Source organism: Lepidochelys kempii, chromosome 1 (assembly GCF_965140285.1).
Source record: "Lepidochelys kempii isolate rLepKem1 chromosome 1, rLepKem1.hap1, whole genome shotgun sequence".
NCBI lineage: Eukaryota > Metazoa > Chordata > Testudines > Cheloniidae > Lepidochelys > Lepidochelys kempii.
Window position 1 is genome coordinate 251,569,488 of NC_136380.1, and position 24,873 is coordinate 251,594,360.

General features: G+C 40.1%; 2 protein-coding genes across 4 annotated transcripts in view; one reads left to right on the plus strand and one right to left on the minus strand.

Annotated features, from left to right (window-relative positions):
• The window catches only part of PARPBP (PARP1 binding protein), a 151,547-nt gene that overhangs the window by 13,812 nt on the left and 112,862 nt on the right, over window positions 1-24,873 (plus strand). The gene's annotated exons all lie outside the window — the stretch shown is intronic.
• The window catches only part of NUP37 (nucleoporin 37), a 31,794-nt gene continuing 18,681 nt past the window's right edge, over window positions 11,761-24,873 (minus strand). For 2 of the 3 annotated variants that reach the window (XM_073323435.1, XM_073323446.1), the window contains exons 6-10: window positions 20,547-20,637; window positions 16,797-16,978; window positions 14,284-14,334; window positions 13,605-13,698; window positions 11,763-12,290 (exon numbers count right to left, since the gene is read on the minus strand). In XM_073323435.1, coding sequence (XP_073179536.1) covers window positions 12,177-12,290; window positions 13,605-13,698; window positions 14,284-14,334; window positions 16,797-16,978; window positions 20,547-20,637 — 532 coding nt within the window. In that variant the 3' untranslated portion in view covers window positions 11,763-12,176. Of the gene's footprint in view, window positions 12,291-13,604; window positions 13,699-14,283; window positions 14,335-16,796; window positions 16,979-20,546; window positions 20,638-24,873 lie in introns of all 3 variants that reach the window. The other variant, XM_073323469.1, reaches the window with a different exon arrangement.

The window sequence follows — 24,873 nt, forward strand, 5'->3', positions numbered from 1 at the left end:
CACTACTGAGGCTACAGAAAGCGTGTCTGTTAGGCACTTGTTATGAAAACACTTGTGCATGAACTTAAGTTTACTCCTGTGACTAGTCCCATTGATTTAATTCCTCTTGTATGTTTTCTTTAAAATATGTCCTGTTCTCTTTTTCTCATTGTTAAGGATATGGCTTGGTCATGGAGGTCACAGATTCCATGATTTTAACAGATCTTTATGACTTCCTGCGATGAGGCTTGGGCTTCAGCTTCCACCCCGCCATGACCATATCCTGATTTTGTACTTTTTTACCATAACTGCTCTGTGAATTTTGTCTAATTTTACTGGGACAAAATCGTATCCATACTCATTGTAAGTAACTTGTCACTAAAATCTTTATAAACTCACAAAATACAAGTTTCAGAGTAACAGCCGTGTTAGTCTGTATTCACAAAAAGAAAAGGAGTACTTGTGGCACCTTAGAGACTAACCAATTTATTTGAGCATAAGCTTTCGTGAGCTACAGCTCACTTCATTGGATGCATACTGTGGAAAGTGTAGAAGATCTTTTTATATACACTCAAAGCATGAAAAAATACCTCCTCCAACCCCACTCTCCTGCTGGTAATGGCTTATCTAAAGTGATCACTCTCCTTACAATGTGTATGATAATCAAGGTGGGCCATTTCCAGCACAAATCCAGGGTTTAACAAGAACGTCGGGGGGGGGGGGGGGGAGTAGGAAAAAACAAGGGGAAATAGGTTACCTTGCATAATGACTTAGCCACTCCCAGTCTCTATTCAAGCCTAAGTTAATTGTATCCAATTTGCAAATGAATTCCAATTCAACAGTTTCTCGTTGGAGTCTGGATTTGAAGTTTTTTTTGTTGTAATATCACAACTTTCATGTCTGTAATCGCGTGACCAGAGAGATTGAAGTGTTCTCCGACTGGTTTATGAATGTTATAATTCTTGACATCTGATTTGTGTCCATTTATTCTTTTACGTAGAGACTGTCCAGTTTGACCAATGTACATGGCAGAGGAGCATTGCTGGCACATAATGGCATATATCACATTGGTGGATGTGCAGGTGAACGAGCCTCTGATAGTGTGGCTGATGTTATTTGGCCATCCAGAGCCTCAGAAACAACTCTGACATCAGTTTGTGTGGGCGGGGGTGGGGTGAGAAAACCTGGATTTGTGCTGGAAATGGCCCAACTTGATTATCATACACATTGTAAGGAGAGTGATCACTTTAGATAAGCTATTACCAGCAGGAGAATGGGGTGGGAGGAGGTATTTTTTCATGCTTTGTGTGTATATAAAAAGATCTTCTACACTTTCCACAGTATGCATCCGATGAAGTGAGCTGTAGCTCACGAAAGCTTATGCTCAAATAAATTGGTTAGTCTCTAAGGTGCCAAAAATACAAGTTGTAATAGCTTATACAAACTCACAAATAGTAACATAATGTACAGTAATATAGACTTCAGTCTTGGTTTAATTTATAAGCTTCAATGAGATCTACAAAGCAAGCCACGTTTTAAGAAACCTGGGTCAATGGTTAGTCACAGTTTGGTAGGATATGTGCTATGTGTCCCCCTGCCCCCATCTTTAATGGGCCACTTCAACTTTAACGGTCAAGTGTTGACTACTTATGCTAAACAATCTTTTCCACCTTGTATTTAGCTTTGGCACTTTTAAGGCTTTGCTTACACTAGTACTTTTGTTGGCAAAAGTTTTGTTGGTCAGGGCTGTGAAAAAAACCAATACCCTGAACAACTTAAGTTTCACTGACAAAAGTGCTGGTGTCGACAGAGCTACGTCGGCTGGAGAGTATCTCCCACTGACATAGCTACCGCTGCTCATTGGGGGTAGTTTAATTATGCCAGTGGGAGAGCTCTCTTGGCGGCATACAGCAGCTACACAATAGACCTTAAGCTGTGCCATTGTAAGGTTCATAGTGTAGACATAGCCTAAGAACCTTTCCCAGACTTGAAGAAGAGCTCTGTGTAAGCTCAAAAGCTTGTCTCTTTCACCAACTTGCCAAAACCAAAAAGGATTTTACCTCACCCAACTTGCCCGTATTTAACAATCTCTTGGGAGGACCCCTATTTCTTTGCCAAAACCAGCAAATAGGCTTTCAAAAGGGTGAGCCCCACAGAACTCTGACTCAGAGACTGGGCCATCTGGCTTCTTCATTCTTGTTTCTCTCTGTGAGCTCTCAACAGCGAGTCCAACCGAGTTCAGACTCCTGCTGAAACTTTTTTTAACCTCTTCGGGAAGAAATGCAATTGGTAAGTATCTACAGTGACCCAGGGAAGCTTTTTAAAAACAAGGTAGCATTTATTAGTCAACCAGAACGCAGTGTTTGGGACTTCATAGGTTAGCATGGAAAAGCTAAGATTAACAGAGAGTTTATACAGACAGAAACAAATGCCCTATTGTCCTATGCTCTCCTGGAATCCATCTTGGCTCTCTCAGTGTCTGTCTCCTTGTTTGACTTCCTGAGCCCTGTCTCTCTCTCTGGCAGTACCCTTAAAACACAGTTGCTGGACCTCTTCTGTTTTTGTTCCAAGCTGCAGTCCTGGTGTTTCCACAATTCCTCCTTCTGGGGCTGCCAGGTATTAAGAGTTAATGTCCTTCTTGAGGGCACATTCTTGAACAAACATCCTTACCAACTCAGACAGGCTACTGTCTCCTCAGCTCAGTCCCCAGCTTACCAACTCAGTCTCCCCAGCACCCTTATCCCCTGTTCAGGGGAAGCAATTAACGCCTATATACCCAGTGGCTAGCCATACAAAGTCAGTGGGAAAAGTGAGTCACACATATTGATCATAAACATATTACGAAAATTCTCTCATTCTCCTTTAAGCTGTAAACAGTTAAAATTGAAAAGCCCAGAGTTTGATAAAGTCACAACTTTAGTCTTTTTTGATTCAGCCTAGTCAAACTCTTAGGACTCGTTTATATTAGGGAAATTTGCAGCAATGTAACTACATCAAGGTCATTTTACCAGAGCAAACTCATGCAGATATATTTTGCTCATACAAAATGAGGCTTATTTCAATGCACCGTGTCTACATTAAGGGTTTGCACCCTACTTATTACACTAGTATGAATGTACCTAATCTAGACAAGCCATAAATCTGAGCCAGGGTTAAATGTGATCAAAAGATGAAGTGTCTCACAGCATCCCCAAAGTCTTGGACCTTTCTAGCTTTTTATCAATCAAAAATTCAAACAACAAATTCTATTTAATGCGTTTTAAAAACATTTTACTTATTTCCTAGATCTCAGTGAGAAATTAGTTCTGCTATTTTTGAGTTCTACATGCACATTTCATTAGAAGATAGAAGCAAGTTGGTGTTGGGTTTAATATAATACAAACACAAGGAGAGTTTATTTTGTTTAAAGTTAAAAAAAAAAATTCCACTCTGAAAAGCCAAACCCTGGAAAATTTAAGTCCCAAAGGAATATGTTTCAAGAAGTCATTTAAAATCCCTGGCTTGCAATTGCTCATAATAGTTTGAACTCTATCATAAATATAGCGTGTGTTAGCAGTGTGTTTTTTGAGGAAGATGTTATCCAGAAGATGCCTAAAAGAACTCTTTTTAACTATCTTAACAGTGTACGCTCTGTGGAAGAAGAACGAATCTCCTTTAACAAAGAAATATCTGTAGTTTAATGTTTCCGGGCAGCATTGGGGAAACTAGTAATGATTGAGCTTCCAAAGCTTCAAATACTTAGTCAAACCTTATCTGAACTTCTTTGGTCTGCAAAATTTGACAAGAGATCTTGCAAGAATAGACTTTCTTGTGAGATTTCTAGTACTTCCTGCTGATGGTCAGGCCAAAAATACTGCACAGAAAGCTGTCTCACAGCACTTCTGCTCCCAGCTGGAACCAGGAAGTGTAGAAGAGAATGAAAATGAAATAAACATAGAAGCAGCAGGAAAATTATCCAAATTTTTTCAAACCCTGTTAAAAGGTGTTTTTTTATTTTATCTGAACTAGTTCTTCCATCCCTAGGTCAAACCTGAAATATTAATTCCTACTAATAAGTAAAGAATGAATAAACTCCAGTGGAAAGGTATATAACGTGGGACAATGTCCAAGTTTATTCAGTAAATGGTTTGAATTATTGCTTCTTACCATACCCTTTATTGGATTATTATAAACTGATACAAGCTATAGGTCAAAGTAAAGTAAATAACATGTGGACGTAACTGAAGGCAGAACATCGTCCTGTATATACACACGCACACAAGAATCACTTCACCCATCAGTGAAGTGCTGTCCAGGTTCAGGACAGCTGTTTGAAAAAGGATTTTTAAGGTGAGCTTGAGAGTTGGTGAGAAGCTACTCTTAGAGGGACTTAAGCCAACTAGAAGTACAAAAGCTGCGTCTGCACAGAAAGTTGTGTCTCTACCACCAGGAAAATCAAATATACCATCAGCACATCTTGTGATTTGGATGCCCTAATGACAATAATATGGAAAACTAAATTGGCACTGAAATTTTTATATTGCACAAAAATAGAACTTCAACAGCAGAATGAAACATCAGTAATTCAAGTTGTTTGCACAAGCTGAGTAAACTGGCAAATACTACTGTAACTTACAATTGTTCATATATATTTTATAAGCTTATACAAAAATGTTACAGTTCCCAAGATACAGTACTCTGTTAATAATCAGCATCGAAATGAAATAGCTATACAACTAAGAAGTAAATTAAACAGAAATAAAAAGCTGATCCAAGGAAATTTCCCAGACATGGTGTCATCTGATTCTCCATAGGGGCAACAATTGTTTTTACTAAGGTGGTCCAATAGACAAGCTGAAAAGGTCAGCAAGTAGATTAATTTTTTCCCCCAGGAAGTCCTCTAAATCCATGCTTACAAAGGAAACTCTGGCAAAACTACATGTAAGAAATTGATATGTCCTCAGATTTTTTTTTTCATAGTTTGAAGCAAATAAAAAAACACTGATATCCCAATGATTTAGCTATGGGTTAATCTGCACTGCTTTGGCAAATAAAAGGTTCCTGGCATATCAGCCCTTCACAGTTAAATACATTCACAAAAGCAAATTTCTAGTGTAATCTTTTTTAAAAGACATAATGAAAAACAAATGTTAGCTGGTTTGAAATTCTTTGGCTATGCCCATTATGTTTTGAAATCCACCAAGTGTTATACTAAGGAAACTTCATAGAATTCTCCACCTATTCTTAATCCTGGACAATTTGACCAAAACATGTTTGAACAAGCTGAGTTTTTAAACACTTTTATTAGTGCAACATTTATTGTAATACTGTAATATCTTCATCTGAGCTATGACTGTGCTAATAAAAACTGAATTAGCAAAAGTGCAACAGTCTGAACTTTGGTAAAGAACAAAAATGATTTTGTTTTGTAGAAAAGTACATGAGAAACACGCTGAACAAATAGTGACTGCTCTTTTTTTTTTTCCCCAAACAAACACTTTATAGAAGTTAGAAACAGTACTAAGAAAAGCAGACTTGGCAATACACCTCCAAATCCCGGAAAGCAGTTCTGAGATAGTCCTTAAAAGAAATTAAAAAAAAAAAACATCTTGGCCTTAAACCTTAAATACATAAGCACGCAAAGTAGAATATAATTTCTTCTCCAGTAGTGTGGGATTTGAGCAGCACCAGGAACAACACAATACTTAGGTCTGTGTCAAAATGTAACAACAAATTCTCAAAGCAGATTGGATTGCGTGTGTGAGATATCGCCAACTGCATGTGTAAGTGCAATATAAAAATGCTTATAATATACAGTTGAAATAAAAATGGGATTTCTAGGGCAGCAAGACATTTCTCTGTCTATGCACTTCTCTAGTGCTCATCACTGTTTCAGTGTCTAGGATGCATAGGCTTAGGCAGTTTAAATTTCACCTTAGAGGCACTGTTCTTTGATTGCTAATCTATATGAACTGTTTTTGGCAGACGCTACCCATTTGTCCTTGCTTCTCTTCTGACCTATGGAGGGGGTAGATCTTCGGGGCCCCTTTCCTGAACTTGCAGAAAAATGGTATGTCTTGGAGATGAAAAATGCCTATATCCGCTTCCATATGTTCAATAAGAGGAAATGCACACATGGAACAGATTTTTGGTTTGCTTCCCATGCTAGAGATAGAGACTTGCTGTAGTTGCGAGGTAAAAACATGCTGCAGTATCTCAAAGCAAGAAAGTTGTAGCTCAACAAATACCCCCTAGGCACACACCCCTGACAATATTATTCCATTTGCTGAAATGTGTCCACCAATATCAGGAGAAACTTAGTCCCTGCTTATGATTGACTGGTTTGACAGCCTCTGAAGCTGCAAACACCCGGAAGATCCTAGTAAGGATCTGTGGACCTGCCTCAGCCAAAGAACACTTGCCTTGCAGTTCTGTCCTCTAAAACATTGGACAACACTTACACTCTTCCCCTACTAAACTTATGGGGCAGAGCCTCAGCTGTTGTAAATTGTCATAACTCCACCAAAGTCAATGGAGCTCTGACAATTTACACCAGCTGCGGCTCTGTCAGTTAGCATATTTGTTGATTAGATACCTGTCTCCCAAATGTTCACATACTCTACTCAATGTTTTGCCTAGCATAGACAGATAGTTAGTGAAAAGAAATATAATGAACAGAAAATGGCAAATCTATTTTATGGTAGCATCCAGAGTATCAATCAGCATCAGGGCCCACTGACATGGTCCCTGCCCAAAATACCTTAAAATCTAACCAGGCAGTGACACATGAAGGGTGATGTGGGAAAGAGGGATACAATCAAATACACATAATTTTTAAACAGGTACATTTACTTCTCTCTCATTATACATAAAATGGAGACACATAACTCCATCTGTCCCTCAAACCTAGCCATCACTAAAACCAGCTTATTTCTCATCAGTATTGTGGCAGAGGTAGGTCTTTCAGAAGCATTTAGAGGGAAAACAAGGGTGGTGGCTTTCTGGATCATGGCCGTTGGATACAACTTCCAATTGCCTGATTTACAGCACATCATCATCAAAGATTTTTTGTCAGTTAATTTAAAGCTCAGGAGTGCAGCTCATCTAGATCTTAAATCCCTAAATTACTGGAAACCATGTCAGGAAGGTCTCGCTCCTATGGAGTTATGCATGTGAGTACCAAATGGGAGTATTCATGCACATAACTCTTTGCAGGAATGGGTCCTAATTCTGCACACAGCTAGTGTATGTATCCAAGAGTTCCTATCATTGTTACTCTGATCCCCAATCCCCATCCTTTCCACTCCAATTATTTGTTGCATCTTATCTTTAATTAGTCAATTGTTCAAGGCAGAGATGGTTTTTAAATGGTGAGTTCCTACAGGGCCCAGACATAGTGGGGCCCTGATCCTAATAGGACACCACTGTTATACCAAAATAGTTATCTATATTTAGTTCTATCAGATATTCTCACACCAACTCTATTTACCCTGTCTTTGTGGTATCCAACTGTTGTCACTAATAATTTCCTTGCTTTCCACACAAGGATCTCAGATATCCTTTCAATAATTATCCCTTTCATCGGAAGCCTAGCAAAATGAGCTGTTTTTAATATTTCAGCATTTTAAACTCCTCCAATTTCTATATTGACAAGTTGCTTTAATTTGTGTTTTGGAATTGTTCACATCCAAAGCTTTGTAGGAGGAAGCTTTGTGATAACATCAGCTTTTGTTTCTTTAGTAAGGATAACTGGAACTCAAGCTGCAGCAGATGGTAACCCTATGAGAGAAAGTTAAAGGTCTTCCAAATAATTTAGAATAGTCTAATTTTAAGACTGTTCATGGTGGCAAGGAAAATTAACAGCTGTATAAATGAGCATTTCCAATCTAAGTTGCACAATCTAAGATGCACAATACTTAAGTTATTATAGTTTTTTTTTGTGGAAAGGAGTCAAGCAAGTAACATAATCAGAATTTAATGCATCACAAAATGGCGATGACACACTGACATGACTTTTCTGTTTAGAAGAGGGCAATTTTAAACTTAATTGGAATCACATGACAATTCATATGGTTAAAATGACTGTCTGGTTTGTAGCCATATCAACTGAATTTGTAAGAAACACTTCTCTTTTATTAATAATTAAAATGATCCAATGCTTAAAACAATGTGACATAGTAGGCTCTAAACAGTTTGTTTGCTTGTAACGGCTTGTGGGGAATAAACAAGCATGCAGTATTTTCCCAACAATTGGCATCTAAACAATTTTAATATTAGTTTATCCCCAAATATAATTGTGGTGGTAATTTTTTTTATAAGCTATACCTAGAACCAGGGGGACCAACAGTCACACCATGCTTCCAGGGACCTGACATATAGAAAAACTGGAGGAAAGTGGATTAGATTGAGGCCTTATAATTAGGGCTCAGCTGTTAGGCAAAGGACCTTTTGTCTCCTTAGGTGGAGCTGTAATGTTGTAATGCCTTAACTGTCCCTATTATAGACTGGAAGAAGAGTGCTGTATAACAACAAGAAATCCATTATGGTAAACTACATGTCAGTTTTTACTATGTCAGGCCTCATAAGAATTGTTTAAACTAACTCTGAAAAGCAAAGCAAGTGTGTCTATTATCTACAAATATAAAGTGTCAAGCATTTCTAATTGAATAGTGGTCAGAAAAACTGTTCATTTCCTCGCATGCATTAATACAATGAAAATAAGTCAATTTTCCAGATTCCTCATAGGCATGGCTGTGGGGAAATAGCTTTGATTTTACTGTAAAAAGTGAGAAATGATTACTCTTTGACCAGGCTGGATTTAGATGCAGGCGACGGCCTAGGGTGCAGGCCTTGATGGAGGCCGGGTTTTTGTTGTTAGCAACAAAAGGGAAAATAGAATATTTGAAGTAAAATGTTTCAGGTATTCCATATGTAGATTCATTTTTCACTAGCCTCCTAGAATGTTCTGGACCTTTGTAGAATCTCATGGAACCTTCCAGACTTTCTGAGAACATTTTCCTCAAACCCTCCTAGAATGCTATCAGCTATGCCCTCATGGGTATATAAGGGGCGAGGCATTGCTAGTCAGTCAGTGAGATATAAGAACGAACTGAAGCGAAGTGAGAGCCCAGCTGAGATATTGTGAACCTTGTTTTATTGTGTAATTGTGAAAGTGTACTTGTGTTTTAAGACTTGATGAGTGTTAGTAGTGACTAATAAAGGACATATTTAATGAGACGCCAGAGATATCTATCGAACCCTGATCTACGCAACAATATAAACAAATACTGTTACTTCTTTTGCCATGCTTAACATGTAATGTTTGATGACTTTCTAAGCTTTTGCTCTCCCTAATACTCTCTGTTTTCAATACAAATGCCATAAAAAATAAGATATTCAAAAGTTTAACAAATGGAAGGGGAGAAGCTGAAGATGCTTCTTGCCTGGGGTGCCATTTGGTCTAGGGTGAGCCCTGTTCTTTGAATATAATTATGATTATCCATTTCAGTATTATTCATCCCAAGTACTGTATATCTAGCAAATGTGCTCACCACAGTAACTTGATAAAACTAAGGACATTTCCTGACAACCGATAAAATTGTTTATCTTTTTAGAATATTGTTGTTCGTGAAAGCTAAACACTGGCTAGAGCCAGGCATGTTGCTTGTAGGTGCAATACAGATAACTTTAAAGAGCTGTGCTAATGCTGCTCATATTGACAAACAATATACAAATTCCTCTAGCAATAAGTCTCTCCTGGCTGAGATCGTCAATTAAATGGTCTAAAGCAGTGTTTTTCAATCTGTGGGTCGCAACCCAGTACTGGGTCACTGCATGTAAGGAGCTGTGTCGCCTTGCTCTGGTCAGCACCGCCGATCAGAACATTAAAAGTCCCACTGTGATGTGACGGGTCTGGTCACAGAAACTCCCTCAAGACTGTCACTAGATATGCTGGGATACCACTGAGAACAAACCCCCCTGCCAGAGAAGGCTTCCCTCCACTCCCATCTTGCTGAGCTAGACACTCCAGTTGGCTACAGCACAAACCAAGAGGTTGGGCCACGCCCCCTGTAGTTCTACTGAAGCTAAGATTCCCTTAGCCCAGGGGCTTCTCTGTTAACAGGGACTTTCCCAGCAACCACTATTCAATCTTTCTGGGAGCCTAAACCCCAAATGAATCTGTTTTACTCTGTATAAAGCTTATACAGGATAAACTCATAAATTGTCCACCGTCTATAACACTGATAGAGAGATGATTTAGTTGGGGATTAGTCCTGCTTTGAGCAGGGGGTTGGACTAGATGACCTCCTGAGGTCCCTTCCAACCCTGATATTCTATGATTCTATGATATGCACAGCTGTTTGCTCCCCCAAGTATTCATTACTTACTCTGGGTTAATTAATAAGCAAAAGTGATTTTATTAAGTATAAAAAGTAGGATTTAAGTGGTTCCAACTAATAACCGAAAGAACAAAGTAAGTTACCAAGCAAAATCAAACAAAAACATGCAATTCTAAGCCTAATACATTAAGAAACTGAATACAGGTAAATCTCACCCTCTGAGATTTTCCAATAAGCTTCTTTCACAGACTGGACTCCTTCCTTGTCTGGGCCCTTTTCAGACCAACGTTATAGTTTATGGCCTGGGTCCAGCAATCACTCACACCCCCTAGTTACTGTCCTTTGTTCCAGTTTCTTCCAGGCATCTCTTTGGGGTGGAGAGGCCATCTCTTGAGCCAGCTGAAGACAAAATGGAGGAGCTTCCAGGGCCTTTTATGTTTTCTCTCTCTTGTGGGCGGAAACCCCTTTGTTCTTCTGTGCAAAATCACAGCAACAAGATGGAATTTGTAGCCACCTGGTTAAATCACATGTCCATGAATGATTCAGCTTTTTGCAGGCAGATGCCATTGTTTACATGTTAGTTTGAATGTTCCCAGGAAAGCTCAGATGTGGACCGGCGTCTCCCAAAGTCCATTGTCAGTTAAGTGTTTCTTGATTGGGCACTTACTCAGAATAGTTCTTTCTCAAGAAGCTGACCAAATGCTTCACCGATGCTACTTAGAATCAAACACATTGAGATACAAGTACAGAGCCAATATTCGTAACTTCAAATACAAAAATGATACACACATACAGACAGCACAATTATAAACAGCAAATTACAACTTTTCCATAGACACCTTACTTGACTTCCTTTGTACAAGATTTGGTGCAACAATGATCTACACGGTCATAGCTCATCAATAACGTTACAGGCGGTGCTGCCCATCTAAGACACGCTAGTGCCTACTTGTTTCCACACCGGTGCTGCAACCTGGAAGTGGCCAGCAGCGGTCTAGCTTCTAGGCAGGGGGGCCACGGGGCTCCATGCACTGCCCCTGCCCCGAGCATTGGCTCCGCACTCCCATTGACCGGGAACCGGCCAAAGGAAACTGGGGGAAGAAGGGGCACGGTGACTGCGGGTGAGTCACGCACCTCCGCCTAGGAGCCAGACCTGCTGCTGGCCGATTCCATGGCACAGCGCAGTCTGCGGTGCACCCTGGTTATGCTGCTGAGCCGCCAGAGGTAAGTCCGTGCCTGTACTCCTGCCCTAGCCCTGAGGCCCCCCAAACCCAGAGCCCCTCCTGCACCCCAGCCCCCTCAGCTGCAGCCCAGAACCCTGACCCTCTCTCACATCCCAACCCCCTGCCTCAGCCCTGAGCCTCCCCCAAACCAGGAACCCCTTCCTGCATCCCAAACCCCTCATCCCTGGCCCCACCCCAGAGCCTGCACCCCTAGCCCAGAACCTTGACTCCCTCCTGCATCCCAACCCTCTGCCCCAGCCCAGAGCCCCCTCCCACACCCGTCATCCCTAGCTCCACTGGGTTGCGGGCATCAACAATTTTCTTCAACTGGGTCCCCAGAAAAAAAGTTTGAAAACCACTGGTCTAAAGAAGGTTGTTTAAAAAACATCTCATCAGCAAATATTGTGAAAAAAGATACTTATGTTTTATTATGAAAGTCACACCACTATCTCAAACATAGTATTTGCTTTAACAAATCTTGTTATAATTGTCATCTAAAAACAAGCAAAAGGGATTCAACTTGAGTTTCATGTGTTTTGGTTATTTTATTCGTGTTCCAATAAATATTAATATACAAGAATGAAGAAATCTATTCACTTTTTACTACAACAAGGGACAATATTTGAGAATTTAATAATCAGAGCAGACATTTATTTTACATTTCTGTCACCCAAAAGAAAAGTTTATGATCTCCACCAACTGCACATAACGGAAGAGTCCTATGCCAGGTCAAACCGGATCCCACAGCTGCAGAGCCAATAAGAATGGGCTACAAAAAAATAAAAATAAAAAGGACATTTTTTTCCAACATATCATACAGATATTTACTAAACCAGAGCTAAATATGCAACCACAAGTTCAACAGGCAACTAAAATGTGAGACTTTTGCAAAAAAACACCACCGCACCATTCCTTTAAAAAAAAAAAAGAAGAAAGGAGAGTATTTAAATTAAAAATCTCACTGCCTACTGTCTTTTTCTGTCAGCTATTGTACCCATATTTTTAAAATACAATACTGCAAAATGTTCCACAAGTGATAGAATTGAATCTTTGCAGAGTTTCTACAAAGGCTGTCTCCACACCCCAGATGATTTTAGTAAAATCTGTTGTTATTCAAGGTTACAATTAGTATGTTTGGAAATAGTACGCTTTTTGTGCCCAAGACAATGAAAATCTGCCTAATATAAAACCTCCTTTCCTCTGTGCTATTAGAGAATTGGAATATATCTGAATTACAAAATACTGTAGGATTTCTTATAGATTATTTAGTTTTTATTTGCATTCAGCAAGGTACAACTCAGAAGTGGTATGATTCAAGTTGCCTTAATAAAGCAGATACAATTAATATTTTCTAAGATTCTGAACACTCTTAATGCTTGCATGTGAAAACACAGAGACGAATGATGGAAAGAACAAAGATCAACAGATTCTCATTCCTTTTGTAATTGTACAAAGAACAGTATGTGGCATATGCCCACTTGATTTGACTGATGATCCTTGCTTAGTGCTTCAAAGGCACAACTTATTCTTCTCCTATATCCTTTCCAATATTATACCCTGGGATAGTATTTCTCCAGCCTCAACTTGGTAATCAGTTCAAACATATAGATGTGACAAAAAGCCACCACAGTTAATCATCTGATTGCATTTATTAACTATGATTGTCCAATTTATTCTTGAGTCTTTAATATCACTAATGATGATTCTGTCAGTATTACTTGGAGTGGAGAATTCCATGGTGATTAAAAGACAAAAAAGACAGTCCCTCCTTGTATCTTGCATACACTTTATTTGTACATATTTCCAGAACACCAAGAATTGTAAATAAGCTTATTTTAAACATAATTATCAGAACCCCCTGATTTAGCCTTATTATAACTAAAAAAAAAAGCAGAAAAAAGTGCTAAACCCAGAGTTGACAGTATTCTAAGATTTTTGTCTGGTAACTTTTGGCCTCGGAAAAAGACGACGTAGTAACAGTTTCTACATGATCTTAATGAACTTTTAAAGGTATAGCTGTTTATACATGGATTTAAAGAAAATGGATTGATCCAACCCAAAACATAGAATTGTATAATTTTACCTGAGGGTGTCCTAAATGATGAACTAGAAGCTGGCAAGTCATCTTTCCTGGATAGCCAGTGGTTGCAAACAAGTTTTCATTCACTCTGGACCACCTATGAATAAATCCAAGGTGCTTTTAAATACATGTGTTACAGCATCATGAGCATGCGCAAATCTGATTTTTTTGTCTGCAGTTAAATATTGCGTAAAGCCATCCTAAATTCTGCTGAAACCTGTGAAATACATGCACAAAGATATTTGTATTTAAGACACGCCCCATTCAGTCCTATCTACATTAATTCAAAATGAATTAATGAATATTATACGTTAAGGACCCTATCCTGCCAAGTCCCAATCACTCTCAACTCCCACTGAGATTAGAATCTTGCAGGATGGAGCTATCTAAAAGCTAACCGTCTATTGATGGAAAGAAGACATGAACACTGGAAGGAATTGGGAGCCCAATCCCACATACAGGCCGACCCCTGCACTTGTGTAGAGCCCCACGGATCAGCAACATACAAATTGTTACGTTCTTTCACTTTGTAACATTGCTGTACTACAAGATGCAGCACACTGTAGGCATTACTGAAAACAATAAATAACCCTGCTAAAATGAGGTTTTTAAAATTAAACAGGCTACTAAGATAATTTTTCTTCAAATCAATTTACTATAAACCTCCTCCCCCAAACTATACCTGAATAATCTGGCTCGATCCACATGGACAGGTCTCTTATCTTGTGGATAACTATAAAAAGACATTTTGATTAAACATCCATTCCACAAACTATAGGAAATGATACACTTCACTTCATATCACAAGGACAGAAAGTACAGATAATTTAAAAGAGTAGCAGGTTCAAGTTGTGGGGTGGGAAAACATCTACTGACAGATAAAAATTCTTTTGACAACAAGCCATCTCTCATATTGTTTTCCACGTGTGAGTTTTGACAGGTTAAAGTAGTATAGCTGGATGAGAGGGAGGGGGAAAAAGATGAAAGCTGCAACAGCTCTTAAAAATGAGTTTTTAGTTTTTAACAATTTTCTTCAGGCCTTACCGAATTTGTCTTGTGGATGTCTTGTCACAGAAACAAAAAGATTTTCCTAGTTCTGTATTCAAGACATATTAGTGCCTATACCCTTGAACAGTGCTACTCAAAGTGGTGGTCCGTGGACCGGAGCCATCGGCTGCTGGTCTGCGTGCATGTTGGGAAAAAAAAAATTGCCGGTCCCCCACATCAGAGAGCTTGAGAAGCACTGCCTTAGAAGAGGCCTCAATATGATTAATATACAAAAAAACATTCTGTGAAGTAGTTTGGGTTGCTATATGTACATCATGCCGGATATAAAACTAGAGAAGCAAGGAAGTGAAAAGTTCAGCCACCTAAGAATACACCTCCCCTGTCCCTCCACACACAAGCACACCCCATTACCACAATTACCATGAGCAACAGACAATGCACTCCAACCTTAATTCTGCCCCACTGTCACCATTTCTGCACGCTCCCCTTTAATCAGATTATTTCCCTCCCCCACCATACATAGAGATGGTTTCATAGAGTAGTTGGTCTTGTTGGTCGAGGGCAGTTTGATAAAAAGGGGAGTGCAAAGCTGTAATTATGCCCTGTAGTGACACTATGCGGTGAAGAAAATCTAATGTGTCTTTAAAAAAAAAAAAAAAATCAATTGAATCTAAGGAGACCATACAAACTAAAATGGGAGCTCTTAACCACTTTCAAGTTCTTTGTTTAAAAGCTGAGCCTCTGGGGAGACTGAGAATCTGAAGAAAATAAGACTGTAACATGGTACCCAGGAGAATGGGCGGGAGGTCGAGAACCCAAGGCCTACCAACTTGTGTGAAGCAAATGTTATATTTATGCAAGACAATATGTGCTTAGGCATTTGTTGATTTAACCCTTTTCTCTCTGCTTGTCATATTCTATAGATTAATAAATAATATTTTGTTTTGAAGGAGCTGTTCTCTGTCACTCTGTTTACAAGCTGGTTACAGCTCCTGGAGAGAAGTTGATAGCAGGGGCCAAAGCCAGTTGATTCTGGTGAGATAATGTAATGGATGAACAAGACCAGTGATCCAATCTAAAAGTGGGGCAAGTTGTGGCATTTTACTCTAAAAGTGTAGGTGTAGGCCTATCACTTGAAAGAGGTGCCGCTGGAAAGGTCAAAGGCACAGCACACTCCTGAACCATAACAATTTGGGCCCAGATTCTGCAAAGACGAATTCATATGTTTAACTTTGTGATCTGTAAGTAGTCCCGTTTAACTGATCAGGGCCTTACTTGCACAAGTAGTCTCACTGAAGTCAATGAATATGTTTACCGAAGTAAACGCTCACCATCCTGAATGAGGATGGCATGATTTGGCCCGTAAAGTTAAATTTTCAAATAAAAGTTCAAAAGGAATTGTCATCTTCTAAATCTTAAACATATGTTTACCATTTATTCTCTATTTTCAGAATTTTAATTGTGTAAAAGAACTTTGCTTTTGGTACAATCAGAGGTTGCTACAGTCCTAACACTTATAGTAAAATATATGTTTAAAAAATAGTGTAACATGTGAATGGACTGGATGGCAGGGGAGGGGAGGCTTATATCATTCTTGAGATCAGACAGGCTCAGTTAGGTCACACCCTACTCAGCTGAAAGGATGGGTAGGCCAGATGCTGAGTGGGAAGAGGAAAGAAAGAAAGGGAAAACATATCAGGGAAGAGGGAGGGAAAAGAAGCAGGGAGGGGAGAAGGGTGGGGAAGAGAAGAGCCTGAGGAAACTCTCAATCCTTTCTAAACCTCTACTTTCTCCCTCAACTCATCAAAAGGCACTAGACTAAATTCAATTCCACCAACATTTCAACTGTAACAGCAATTTAGCTGAAGTAACAAATAATGCATTATACAATATTTAAAAAGAAATCATGATAAGAATTTGTTTGCAAATGATAATGGTAAAGTCATCAATTCCCTGGAGAAGAGAGTGGGAGCGGTTTACTATAGAAACGCTAGATACTAAAGCCCCAGTTCATTTCCATTTAGCTAAGCACGTGCTTAAAAGCTTCACCAAACTGGGGCCTTAAGCACTGGCTATATCTATAATGAAGTTCTACTTAGCTAAGTAAAACATTATCAAAAATATCATCCCTAATCATGCAAATGAAAGAGATGGTGTGGGAAGTCTTCCCCAGTTTGACAACAATACCTGGAGCGAGTAATATCCCAGATTAACCAATCGTTTCCAGCAACTGCTCCAATTTTAAGGGTGTTTCTTAAACACCAATGTGCAGACATCAATGGCATTTGTTCACACTGGAGAGACAGAATGGCCTGCTGGGTAATGAGATCGTAGAATCGTACTGTTCCATTCTTCTCTGCTACCATCAACTGCAAAAGAAAGCAACAGATGGATTTTACTCAAACTTTTGTAAACTGTATTCTTTGTAATTGGCCATAATTTAAATCTTTATTACTGCACAGCAAACCAAGTGTTCCTGCAACAAAGCATTAACAGGAATGGAAGGTGTGACACCTAGGTTTTTTGGAGTGAAAAGTGGTCATGTATGTTAACACTCTGGCAACAATTAAAACAAAACGACAACCCAGCCACTGGTATTTAATTTTCTATGAGATGGGTAGGTTTTGGAGAAAATTTAAATGTCCGTTAATGTAACTAACGGACATCTGCCAGTTGACATGCTACACATGATAGGCTTTTCCATGTATGCACAACAACGGTTTAATCATGTGGAATGGTGGCCGAAGCATGAAGGGGCATACAAATGTTTAGCATATCTGGCATGTAAATACCTTGCAATGCCAGCTACAAAAATGCCATGCAAACACCTGTTCTGACTTTCAGGTGACATTATAAATAAGAAGAGGGCAGCATTATCTCCCGTAAAGTAACAAACTTGTTTGTCTTTCTGATTGGCTGAACAAGAAGTAGGACTGAATGTACTTGTAGGCTCTAAAGTTTTACATTGTTTTGTTTTTGAATGCAGTTATGTAACCAAAAAAAAAAAAAAAAATCTACGTATGTAAGTTGCACTTCATGATAAAGAGATTGCACTACAGAACTTGTATGAGGTGAACTGAAAAATACTATTTCCTTTGTGTATCATTTTTACAGTGAAAATATTTATAATAAAAAAATCATATAAAGTGAGCACTGTACACTTTGTATTCTGTGTTGTAATTAAAATCAATATATTTGAAAATGTAGAAGAACATCCAAAAATATTGAATAAATTTCAATTGGTATTCTATTATTTAACAATGCAATGGAACACAATTTTTTAATCGCAATTAATTTTTTTGAGTTAATCGCATGAGTTACCTGCGATTAATCAACTGCCCTATAAATAACACCAATACAGTGATTTGAATTATACGGTGTGATCTGCTTCATAATGATCAGGGAATACCAAAGTCATTCTATGTGGGAACTGAGGCTGGACATAAGAGAAATGTTATCAGAGCTCAGAAGCGGAGGTTACTTACCTTGTACAGTAACTGGAGTTCTTCAAGATGTACACCTCTGTGGGTGTTCCACGCATGCGTCTTTGATTGAAGATTTTCCACAGTAGTGCTCGTTTGGTTCACACATGTGCTCTAGCAACTCTTGTGGCCCATACAAAGGGATTACAGGGCTGTGGTGGATGACCTGCACACAGTTCCTTCTCTACTGCAAAAGCCCCATAAAGATGAGACTCCGAAGCAAAGGGGAAGGAAGGGCAGGTAGTGGAGCATCCATAGGGGCGACACATCTCAAAGAATTCCATTTAGTGCACGAGGGTAGGTAATCTCTCCTTCTTTGAGTAGTGCCCCTATGGGTGCTCCACTTCGGGTGACTCTCGAGCAGCACCCCCCAAAGGAGGTGGGAACTTCAGAATCTGGCCAAGAACTGATTGCAGAACTGAAGGCAGCATCTGGTCTACAGGTATGCACTAAGGCATAGTGTGTCAAGACGGTGTGAACGAAGACTCACATAGCAGCTTTCCACTACAGGAACATCTTTTAATAGGGGAACAGATGTAGACTGAGATCTGATAGAGTTAGCGCTGACCTTAGATGGACACGGCACATTAGAAGCTCCATAACAGGATAGGATGCAGCTAGAAACCCACCAGAAAATTTCGGGGTGGACACTGTCATTCTGCTAGCTCTGTGACAGACACAGTTAGTCTCAGAGAGACTCTAAAAGATTTAGTACCATCCAATATATACTAGCACTCTCCTAATGTCAAGAGCATGAAGGGCAGCTCATTCTGATGGGGTTTAAGGTGGAAAACTAGCTGATGAACAGTCTAATTGATATGGAAGTCAGAAACGACTTTGGTAGGATCATTGATGTGGTCTGAGGTATACCTTTACCTCAAAGACAGTATAAGGCAGGTCAGCCATCAAAGCCCCTAATTCACACACTCTTTGAGCAGAGGTAACTGCCACTAGAAAGATAGTTTCCATGGAAAGTTTTAAAAGCAAACAAGTAGCTAGTGGCTCAAACGGAAGTTTCATAAGAGAATTAAGAACTAAGTTCAAATCCCAAGTTGGCATTCTTTCTCTGACATTTGGGAATGATAAATCTGGAAGTTGCAGCATGAACAAATACTCAGAAACCTTCCAATGGAGAATGGAATGATATGACAGCCACTTCCGTGGATTTTGTGCTCCATTAAAGAGAGACCTCAGATAGGAGATCTGAACCTCTCCCCAAATGTGGAAGAGAATGTGGAAGGTGTGCTGAGAAATCAAAATTAATTAAAATCCCAGGCTATTTATCTAGGCTAACACAAAAGGGACAACAACTACAGAAAGTATCAGTAGATTATCCCCCTTTCTTAGAGGCTTTATGGGAGTAGCTCGCAGGCATCTCCCTGGGCTCACTTCCCTTCAAAGTAGAGGATTGCCGTAAGGGCTCCTGCTGGGACTCCAGAGGTTGAAGGGCTGACTCCATGAGTAGGAATTTGAGCCTCAGTTCTCTGTCTTTCCTGAATCTGGGCTTCAGTTGTTGACACAAGCCACATTTCTGTGGAATGTGTTTCTCTCCCAGGCAGCGAACACACTGCAAGTGTCCGTCAGACACTGGGATAGAGTCCTTAGAACTGAGGCAATTTTTGAAGCCTGGGGAGCCGGGCATACTCTTGTCCAGCGAGGACCTCCCAACAGTGGTTAGCAGAAGACAAAGTCCTCTTCTTTTCTTCTTCTTTTTTTTTTTTTAAAGGCAATGGCCAAAATAAAATATAAATGAAGCAAATAAAGAAAAAGAGGCTTTAAAAGAAGCTACAATTAGCAATTCTAAGCGAGTTAACAATCCAGGAATGGACAGCTATGGTGCCATCTCTAGTCAGGAGCTGCTGAGAAGGAACTGAGGAGGGATCAGGTGTGCACGCTAGCTAGCCTCGTGGTAGGCATGGAGGAGTGCATGCGCGGGCTGAACTGATACCAGAGGTGCTGGAACAGAGAGGGCTGGGGGCCACAGCCCCATCACTTTTTATCAGTTGTAAGGGCAAGCAAGGGGTGGGGGGGTGGAGAAGAGCGAGCATGGGACGGAGCCTCAGGGAAAAGGGGCAGCGCAAGGGCAGGGCTTTGGAGAGAAGGGGCAGCATGAGGGCAGGGCCTCAGGAAGAAGGGGTGGCATAAGGGGGCAGGGCCACAGTTTGGGTGCTGGTGGCCCCCCACTTTCAGGAAGCTTCCACTGGTCCAGACGGAGACTGCTACCAAAGTTCTCTGATCAGCATCGCAGGGACACAGACACTCTTACAGTGGAGCACCCACAGGGACACTACTTGAAGAAGAACCAGTCAAATTATAGACTCTGCTGATAATGAAGAATAATACAGAATGTGCTTCTACAGCGAACTCATCATACTATAGCTTCAAAATTCTATAGTTTAGAAAAGCGACACACATTTACATACTGGTTTAAGAAAAATAAGCTACGAAGTACAACCTTAAAAGCCTCCTCAGGATGCCAGCACACACTCATTCCAGGGGAACGTAGAACAAAATATGCCTTTTGATTTCCTTCCAAGTCCCAAACCCTAATAAAAAAGGAAAAAAAAAAAAAGTATTTACTGCTGTTTGTAAAAACATTAATTTCCAGCCTTAGCCTGCTGACAGAGAGGTGGCCAGAAGCAGAGGAGATCTGGTATCTGTACTCCATCTTTTGAACACAAAAGTATCTAACAGAAGGCCTGATACTGAGAGGTGTCAAACACCTACAAATCTTACTCAAGTTGAAGGGAGTTGTGAGTGCGGAGTACTTCAATGGGTCAGACCCAAATGTCTGAATGTAATTTTTAGGATACACTAAGGTAGTACATTATTAATTTCTCTTCCTATATTCAAGCATTCTCCCGCCATAATTAACTAGGGGATGGAAACAAAGAAGTGTTCTCTCATCATCAGTGGCCCACTTGACCCTCACCCACCCCGAACCATAATTTGGGAGCCACTCTGTGAAATAAACCTATAATGCTATACAGTAGAACCTCAGAATTACGAACTGACCAGTCAACCACACACCCCATTTGGAACCGAAATTACGCAGTCAGGCAGCAGCAGATACCCCCTCCCCACAAAAGCAAATACAGTACATTACTCTGTTAAACATAAACTACTAAAAAAATAAAGGGAAAGCAGCATTTTCCTTCTGCATAGTAAAGTTTCAATGCTGTATTAAGTCAATGTTCAGTTGTAAACTTTTGAAAGAACAACCACAATGTTTTGTTCAGAGTTACGAACATTTCAGAGTTATGAACAACCTCCATTCCCGAGGTGTTCGTAACTCTGAAGTTCTACTGTATACGAAACATGGATGATGCTTTCACAATACAGGGTGATAGCTAAAGCTCCTGCCCTCTTTCTCTTCAAAATAAATAGTTCAATTATATGGCGTGACATCACATTGTAAACTATACTCATTAAAACGGTAAGTTCGTACTGTGTGGATATGTATATTCTTTACATATGCGTAAGGCTATAGAAATATGGCAGTTCATAAGGTTTTAAATAAAATGCTCTATATAGACTTTAGAGTTGAGTGGTTACACACTTTTATTGTTTATTCTAGGGGAACTTTCACTGACTTCCAGGGTGCTTAATATTTTAAATGTAAGAGATTTCAACACACTCTCAAATAATACATCACAAATCTAGACAAAATAGATACGAAGTAAAGTAAACACATTTAGTGAACAATGTTAGCTTCCTATGCCAAACCACAGCAGACCAAATATTTGTTTTCCCTGTAGAAATCATAGAGTTTCCAATCCTGAGGGATCGGTGTCTTTATTTAAAAAACTAACAAGTGTTTTAAAAAATGGAATATCTGCTTGATTAGGTAATTTAGAAATGTACAGTACTTTCTTCCACTGCCAGAAATTGTGCCTTGTAGATATTCCAAGTCAAATCAACACTTTTCATGTGTATTTACTGTGTGGGAGAGAATTACCAATATAACTGAGGATGGTGAATCATTTTGGCTAAGGGAGCATGCCATCTTGTCTTCTTCCCAGCTGTGAATGAGGTTATTAGGTGTGGAGACAAATTTATGCTCTCTCCTTTACTCTGTAAACAGCAAAGTGCTGTGCTTGTATCTGGTTTATTCTGTGTTGAAATGGTAGGATTAGGCACATTATCTTCCATGAGTCCTATGGGAGAACAATATGGCCATCTCTTCTGCCCATTTCTTTTCTGCATAACAATAGAGACTCTCTCACTTAGCCCTGGTCTACACTGGGGTGTGTGTGGGGGGGATCCACTTGAATCTTAGCACATATTCTAAGGGACCATGCAAGGTAGAGAGTAGGTCAGATATAGAATGATTGCTTGTGAAAAGTGTTCACCTACAGGTGATAGGGTGTTTTTGTCTTTTATCATTTTCCTGTGTGACCTTATTCAAGGGTGTAGTGATTTTCTGGTTTCACCCACATAGTTGTCATTGGGGCATTTAGTGCAGTAGACCAAGTATTCCAAATGTTATGATAGGCATCGTGTAGGATCCATGGATCTTGAAAGGAGTATTGTGGGGGATGCTGATCATATGTCTGCAGGTTTTACATCTGTTGTTCTGGCACCACTTTGACTTGGTGTGTCTTGGGGGAGCTTGCTTCTGATGATGAGCTTGGAGAGGTTGGGGGGATTCCCCTTGGAGCATATTCTGAGGTGTCTGAGTGCCTGGCTGTAGATAACAGATTTCTTGGTGTGATTGGGGCGGTTACTGGATCAATGAAGGTAGGTGTGGTGATCTGTGGGTTCCTTGTATATAGTTGTATGTAGGGTTCCATTGTTGAAGCTGATGTTAGTGTCGGAGTGTTCCAGAGAAAGTTTAATGGTGAGGTGGTAGTTGTTGAAGATGTGGTTGTCAGGTGCTGGAAATCTATGAGGGAGTTTAAACCTTCTGTCCAGAGAATGAAAATATCACTCATGTATCTCAGCTTTATCACTCGTTTTGTGGTGCTTTGGCCAGGAAGTCTTCAAGGTGGCCCATGAAGAAGTTGGCATACTGGGGAGTCATCCTAGTTCCCATGGTTTGGACAAAATGTTTGCTATTGAATGTAAAATTGTTATGGGTGAGGATGAAATTAATGAATTTGGCAATGAGCTTGCGGGTGAATATCTGAGGGTTGTCCATTGTCTTGTAAATATTTGAGGCAGGCAGTTATACTGTTATTGTGAGGGATACTGGTGTTTAGGGAAGTGACATCTATGGTGGCAAGGATGTTGTTCTGAGGCAGGTTGTTAATGTTGTGGAGTAAGTCAATTGTGTCCAGAGGATGGTTTCTATGAGTCCAGATATTCCTTCAGTAAGAGTGCTGTGGCCAGATCTTGCATTTAGCTGTGATGCTTAGAGTATCTTTCCCAGAGCTGATGATGAGCTCTATTTGGCTTGAAAGCTTGCCTCTCTCACCAACAGAAGTTGGTCCAATAAAAGATATTACCCTCACCCACCTTGTCACTCTAATATCCTGGGACTGACCTGACTACAACTGCACTGCATACCTCAAATACAGGGAGCCTTTTTAATCTTTAAAATAACTTAATCATTACTCTGTGAAGAAAATCTTTTGCAAGGATGTAATTCTTAAAATACAAGCCTCTGATGGTGTGGCTGATGTGATTAGGTCCTAGATATGTGGACAGAGTTGGCAACGGGCTATGTTGCAAGGATAGGTTCCACACAACAAAAACACTAACCCAGGAACCTATCCTTGCAACAAAGCCCATTGCCAAGTCTGTCCACATATCTATTCAAGGGACAGCATTATAGGACCTAATCACATCAGCCACACTATCAGAGGCTTGTTCACCTGCACATCTACCAATGTGATCTACCAATCTACCATCATGTGCGAGCAATGCCCCTCTGCCATGTACACTGGCCAAACCGGACAGTCTTTATGCAAAAGAATAAATGGACACAAATCAGACGTCAAGAATTATAACATTCAAAAACCAGGTGGAGAACACTTCAACCTCCCTGGTCACTCAATTACAGACCTAAAAGTGGCAATTCTTCAACAAAAAAACTTCAAAAACAGACTCCAATGAGAACTGGAATTAATTTGCAAACTGGACACCATTTAATTAGGCTTGAATAAAGACTGGGAGGGTCATTAAACAAAGTAAAAACTATTTCCCCAGGCTAATTTTTCCCCCTACTTTTACTCACACCTTCTTGTCAATGGTTTGAAATGGGCCATCCTGATTATCACTACAAAAGTTTTATTTTCTCCTGCTGCTAATAGCCCACCTTAAATTGATTAGTCTCATTAGAGTTGGTAAGGCAACACCCATTTTTTCATGTTCTCTCTGTGTGTGTGTGTTTGTGTGTGTATATATCTATTGTGACAAAGTTCCTGCTCTACCTTGGTGGGTCTTGCGCTTATTGGTGGATTTGCTTGCCTTGGAGCTTCATGGCAGCCCTCAGTGTGGCCGTTTTTCTGAACCCACAGTCCAGGTCAACTTCTCCTGTGTCTGACCAGGAGTTGGGAGGATTTGGGGGGAACCTGGACCAGCCCTCTACTCCGGGTTCCAGCTCAGGGCCCTGTGGAATGCAGCTGTCTAGAGTGCCTCCTGGATCAGCTGTGCGACAGCTACAACTCCCTGGGCTACTTCCCCATGGCCTCCTCCCATCACTTTCTTTATCCTCACCACAGGACCTTCCTCCTGGTGTCTGATAATGCTTGTACACCTCAGTCCTCCAACAGTCCGTATTCTCACTCTCAGCTCCTAGTGCCTCTTGCTCTCAGCTCCTCACACACACACACCACAAA